The sequence below is a fragment of the Pterocles gutturalis genome, unplaced genomic scaffold, assembly GCF_000699245.1.
Source record: "Pterocles gutturalis isolate BGI_N339 unplaced genomic scaffold, ASM69924v1 scaffold4646, whole genome shotgun sequence".
In the NCBI taxonomy this organism is placed as follows: Eukaryota; Metazoa; Chordata; class Aves; order Pterocliformes; family Pteroclidae; genus Pterocles; species Pterocles gutturalis.
The window spans coordinates 1-5,427 of NW_010102783.1; the positions used below are offsets into that span (position 1 = coordinate 1).

At 59.4% G+C, this 5,427-nt stretch overlaps 1 protein-coding gene across 1 annotated transcript in view; it reads left to right on the plus strand.

The window, feature by feature from the left end:
- Window positions 1–20: 20 nt before the first annotated feature.
- GRIN2C (glutamate receptor, ionotropic, N-methyl D-aspartate 2C) overlaps window positions 21–5,427 on the plus strand; it is a gene marked incomplete at its 3' end in the record, with an annotated part of 6,188 nt that continues 781 nt past the window's right edge. The window contains 6 exon segments of the mRNA XM_010086418.1: window positions 21–266; window positions 1,877–2,472; window positions 2,987–3,101; window positions 3,682–3,906; window positions 4,046–4,189; window positions 4,551–4,704. Coding sequence (XP_010084720.1) covers window positions 21–266; window positions 1,877–2,472; window positions 2,987–3,101; window positions 3,682–3,906; window positions 4,046–4,189; window positions 4,551–4,704 — 1,480 coding nt within the window.

Here is a 5,427-nt window from a genome sequence, read left to right on the forward strand (position 1 = left end):
GCCCTCAGAGCTTCCTGGACATGCCCCTGGAGATCCACCCCATCACAGTTGTCATCAACAATACCAACCCCAGCACCCTGCTCACCCACATCTGCAACATCCTCGCCAGCCATAAGATCCACGGCATCGTCTTCGAGGACAACGTCGGCACGGAGGCTGTGGCTCAGATCCTTGACTTCATCTCCTCCCAGACCCAGGTCCCCATCATCAGCATCAGCGGGGGGTCTGCCGTGGTCCTGACCCCGAAGGGGAGGCATTGGCTGGGGGTTATTCTGGGAGGGTGGTGGGAGAAATGGGGGATTGTTAGAGAGGGGCAGAGCTGGGATGTGAAATCCTGGAGGGCAGAGCTGCTGCTGGGCTGGAATGCGGCAGGAATAGGCAGTGGCTGTGTGGATGACTGGGGTGGTGGGATGTGGAGGGGGAGTGCGGTGCCCTGTGGAGGGACGTTCCCACCTTCCCTGGTGTCCTGCTCCCCGTCCCCTCCCGGCTGTGCCCACCATGGGGTGCCGGGTCGTGTCACTGGGGCTGCCAGGACAGCGGCAGGGTTGGCACATCCCCATCCTCCTCCCTCCACACCCTGCCAGGGCCAGATCCAGCTCCAAAATGTCCAGGCAGGCAGCACAGAGGAGCCTTGCTCAGCTGTGGGAGCGACCTTGGGTGCACCATGGGCTCAAAAAGGATTTTTGGCTTCTCAGCTCCTTGCCAGCATCAGACGCTGTCGCTGTCACTATCATCTGCCTGCCGGGAAGCGCTGCAGCAGGGAGAGATGGAGCTGGGCTGGAGGGTGCTGGGTGGGTGGTGATGGGCTGCGGTGAGGTTCCCATCCCTCCTGGGGAGGAGGTTTGGGTTTTCTCCTCCTGGCTACTCCTCTCACCCTGCCCAGCCTGGGCAGCAGCCCCCGGGGCGGAGACCTGGCTGCTCCCTGGGGCATTGCTTTCAATGCTCTGCTTGCCCAGAGCTTTTTGGGGTCTAAACCCCCTGGATGGCACCTCGGCAGCCCTGCCTGCGCCGACTGGTGCTCCTGGACCTGCTCACTGTGGGTGGGTGGTGGTGGGTGCAATGGACTCGGGTGGGCGCAGTGGACTCGGGTGTGTGCAGCTGACTCAGGTGGGCACAGAGGGCTCAGGTGGAGCCTGAGGTGGCTAAAAGATAGACATGGCTTTGCTGTGGTCTGAGTGTTTTTCTGCAGCTTTTGCCAGAGGTTGGGTTTTTTGGGGGTGGTGGAGGGACGTGCCTGAAGGCTTGGTCTTCTCCTCCTCCCGTGAGCCTGAGGTCCCCATCAGCTCCCACTCCCCAGCCGGGACTCCCCAGGGCTCCCTGGACCACCAGCTTTGTAGGAAAAACTACTTCTCTGGAGGTGGAGGGGGTCTAGATGGTAAAGCCTTGCTGCCAGCACGTGACCTTCTGCAAATGCCATTCGCTGAATCATTTAAGACAGAATCAGATCAATTAAGGTTTGCTAATGAGAGGCCAGATGGCTGGGGAGGTGGGGCGGGGGGGAAGGAGCGGCACGGGCTCCGGCAGCAGGGACTGAGTCGGAACCAGGATGGCATTTTCACTCCTGGCAGAGCTCTTGCCGCCCTCCTTCTCCTGGTTTAAGGAGAAATTGTTGGCCTCCTTCAGAGGATGGATGAATTTTTGGTCAACAAGCTGAGAAACGGAGGAGAGGCTGCAGGGCTTGACCCTTTGCATGCGATAAGGTTCCTTGGAGAACACTGGTGGATCAGTCCCATCTTGGGTGTCTCCAGCCCATGGACCACACCAGCTCATGGCTCCCTTGAACCCTTCGTGATGGCAAATTCAAGGTGGCTTTTGTGGGTGCAGGAGACCTGGACCGTGGTGCTGGAGCAGCCCCTGACCCCTTCTCCTCCCACAGGAGCCCGGCTCAGCTTTCCTGCAGTTGGGTGTCTCCATTGAACAGCAAATCCAGGTGATCTTCAAGGTGTTGGAGGAATACGACTGGAGCTCCTTCACCGTCATCACCAGCCTCTACCCGGGCTACAACATCTTCCTGGATGTCATCCGCTCCTTCACGGACGCCAGCTACTTCGGCTGGGAGCTGCAGGAGGTGCTCACCTTCGAGATGAGCCAGGAGCAGAGCAACTCCAGGACTCAGCGGCTCCTGCGGCAGATTGATGCCCAGGTCCTCATTGTCTACTGCTCACGGGAGGAAGCCGAGTACCTCTTTGCCATGGCCGAACAAGCTGGCCTTGTGGGGCCGGGCTACATCTGGATCGTGCCCAGCCTGACGGTGGGCAACATGGAGGTGCCGCCTGCCTCCTTCCCCGTCGGCCTCATCAGCGTGGTGACCGAGAGCTGGAAGCTGAGCCTACGGCAGAAGGTGCGGGATGGGGTGGCCATCATCGCCATGGGGGCGGCCAGCTTCTTCCGGGCCCATGGCTATCTCCCAGAGGTGGGACGGGACTGCTGGGCTCCTGCCAGGGCCGCTGCCACCAACACCAGCTTCTACCGGTGAGGGCCAGGGACCCGCTGGGGTGGGTGTGAAATGGGGGGAATGGGGAAATGGAGAGGGCAGGGGAGGGGAGGAGGATGGAGCTCAGGCAGGGGGATGATGCTCACTGCGGGCTGCAACTGGTGGTCTGTGCCTCTCAGCTGGGTTTCTCCTGGAGCATCTCCCCAGAGCAGCCCTTGCCTTTTCCTGTTGTTCTCTGTGACTCGCAACCCATGAGGGTCTCGGGGGGGGTCACAGCTCTGCTTTGCAGTACAGACATGGCACCCCAGGGCTGCTGTGGCATCTGTGCATCCCCCACCCCGCAGTGGTCCATTCCTGGTGCCTCCTTGCCGGCAGGGCTTTCTCCAGCTCCCCACTGCCTGTCAATGGGGGCTGAACCTGGTCCCCAGCTCTCAGCCCCGTGTCTCTCTGTGGGACCTGTGGCAGCCCAGATGGAACCGGAGGAGGAGGAGGAGGAAGGTTATACAGGGCCAGCTGCACCGCCAGGGGCTCACAGGCGTTGTGTCCCAGCAGGCACCTCCTCAACGTGACGTGGGAGCACAGAGACTTCTCCTTCAATGAAGGCGGCTATCTGGTCAGGCCCACCATGGTGGTGATCTCGCTCAACCAGCACCGGCTCTGGGAGATGGTAGGACCCCAGCCCCCCCGGGACAGGCATGCTGGGGAGGTGGCTGGGTAGGGTGAGCCTGGGACCATGCACGGGCTGGGTCCCACACTGGGGCCGGTTGTCCCATGCAAAACCCATGGCTGGTACCAACAGTACCCATGATGGTGCGATGGGTCTTCACAGCAATGCCGGGCACCAAAGCTCTGCCAAGAACTGGGTCTTTTTCCTCTGAAATTTGGCTGAAAAGTTTAAAAAGAGGCAAAAATGCAGCTGCCCACCTCTGGGGAACAGCAGCCAAATGCCCAGACTTGAGCTGCGTAGGGGGGGTTTATTTCCAGTTCAAAAGTATTTTGTGTGAAGTTTGGCCAGGTTTGTGCTCACCCAAGCCTGGTGCTTGGGGTTCTGGAGGAAACACCTTGCCCTGTGGTCCGTTGGTGCACGGGGAAGGGGATGCTGGGATGGGGCTCACCACGGCTGAGCTCCAGCCTAACAATGCGCCAGGAGAAACGAGTCCCAAAGGCACAGGGAGGACAAACACAGGACCCCAAGTGACCCCCAGAGCCCCTCACCAGGGTGACGGTGTGCTCTCCCTCTGGGGTAGGTTGGCAAGTGGGAGAAGGGCATCATCCACATGAAGTACCCGGTGTGGCCCCGGTACGGCTCCTTCCTGCAGCCTGTGGTCGATAACCGCCACCTGACGGTGGCCACGCTGGAGGAGAGACCCTTCGTCATCGTGGAGAATACGGACCCCAGCACCGGGGTCTGTGTGCGCAACACCGTGCCCTGCCGCAAGCAGACCAACTCCTCCCAGAGGTGAGCACTGAGGATGGAGCTCGGCGATTTTGGCCACCAGTCCCCAGGCATGTGGTGTCCTGGAGGTGCTGGGTTAACTCAGAGCATCTTTGGTTGGTCCAACCCATTTTTCCCGGTGTGGTTTCAGTGGCGATGGCCTCGTGGATCCTTACACCAAGCTGTGCTGCAAGGGGTTCTGCATCGACATCCTGAAGAAGCTGGCCAAGACGGTGAAGTTCTCCTACGACCTCTACCTAGTGACCAACGGCAAACACGGCAAGATCGTCCGCGGGGTCTGGAACGGCATGATTGGTGAGGTAGGGGTGGGCATGGCCCAGACCCCGAGGGGCAGTGCTTGCCCGGAGCATGCCCTGAGCTGGGGCTTTCCTGCTGGAGATGGGGTCAGGGTGTCTGTGGGGGGACTCTGGGCAGGGGACAGCTTGGCATGAGCTTATGGGCAAGGTTTGGTGGAGGAGAACAGGGGGGGAGTCAGATGAACATTTATGACCCCACAGCTGGTTTTGTTTGTGTCACTGGTCATTTAAGAAGCTAATATTTAAAAAAAAAAGACAAATGTTAAGGTTGGAAATGCTGGAGATGAGGAGATGCCTGGGGAAGGTGTCTGGGTCCCTCTGCCTGTCCATCTGCCCATCCCAAGACCGCCTGCCCCATCCCCAGGTGTACTATAAGCGTGCGGACATGGCCATCGGCTCCCTCACCATCAACGAGGAGCGCTCCGAGATCGTGGACTTCTCCGTGCCCTTCGTGGAGACCGGCATCAGCGTCATGGTGGCCAGGAGCAACGGCACCGTCTCCCCCTCCGCCTTCCTGGGTGAGCGATGTGTCCCTCCGTCCGTCTGTCTGTCTGTCTGCAGGTTCATCCTACGCTTCCAACAAACGCAACTTAGAAATATTGCTTGGTTTTATTAAATTTTTTAAGTCATAAAGGAAGGAGATTTTGCTACAGGCTTTGGGGCTTCCTCCTTGCTTCACTTGAATAATCCTTTTATTAGGGAGACAAAGGCTGGGATCGGTGGTTTCCTCCTCTTCATTACTTGCGTGGAGGAGGGAGGATGGGGGGGGACAAGAGGGGATTTGCCAGCTCTGAGCTCTGCTCCAGGGACCCCTTCCTCTGCCGCTGTCACCAAAGCCTATGGTTAAGCTGGGTGTAGGAAACTGCCGGGGCTAAAAGTTTTAATGAGTTTTTAAGGAGCTAAAAGTTTTAATGACTTTTTAAAAAAGCAAAGCTGCAGCTAAGGAAGGGGAGAGACTGGCCAAGGTCATCACAAAATTCATCCTGAGCGCTCAGTTGGGGCTTGAGGCTTTTGGCAAGGGTACAGCGGCACATCCCAGCTCGGCTGGAGCCGGGCTCCCACATGGGGAGGGGACGGGTGGGTGTGAGTGGGTGCCAGGGGTGCCGTGGGGTGGAGGACATCACCAGCCTGGGCACATCTTCTCCCTCCAGTCGCTGCTGCACCATGGGGCCTGATCCCCTCCCTGAATCAGGGGTCACCTTCACCGGCCCCGGGGACAGAGGGAGCATCCTGCCCCGGTT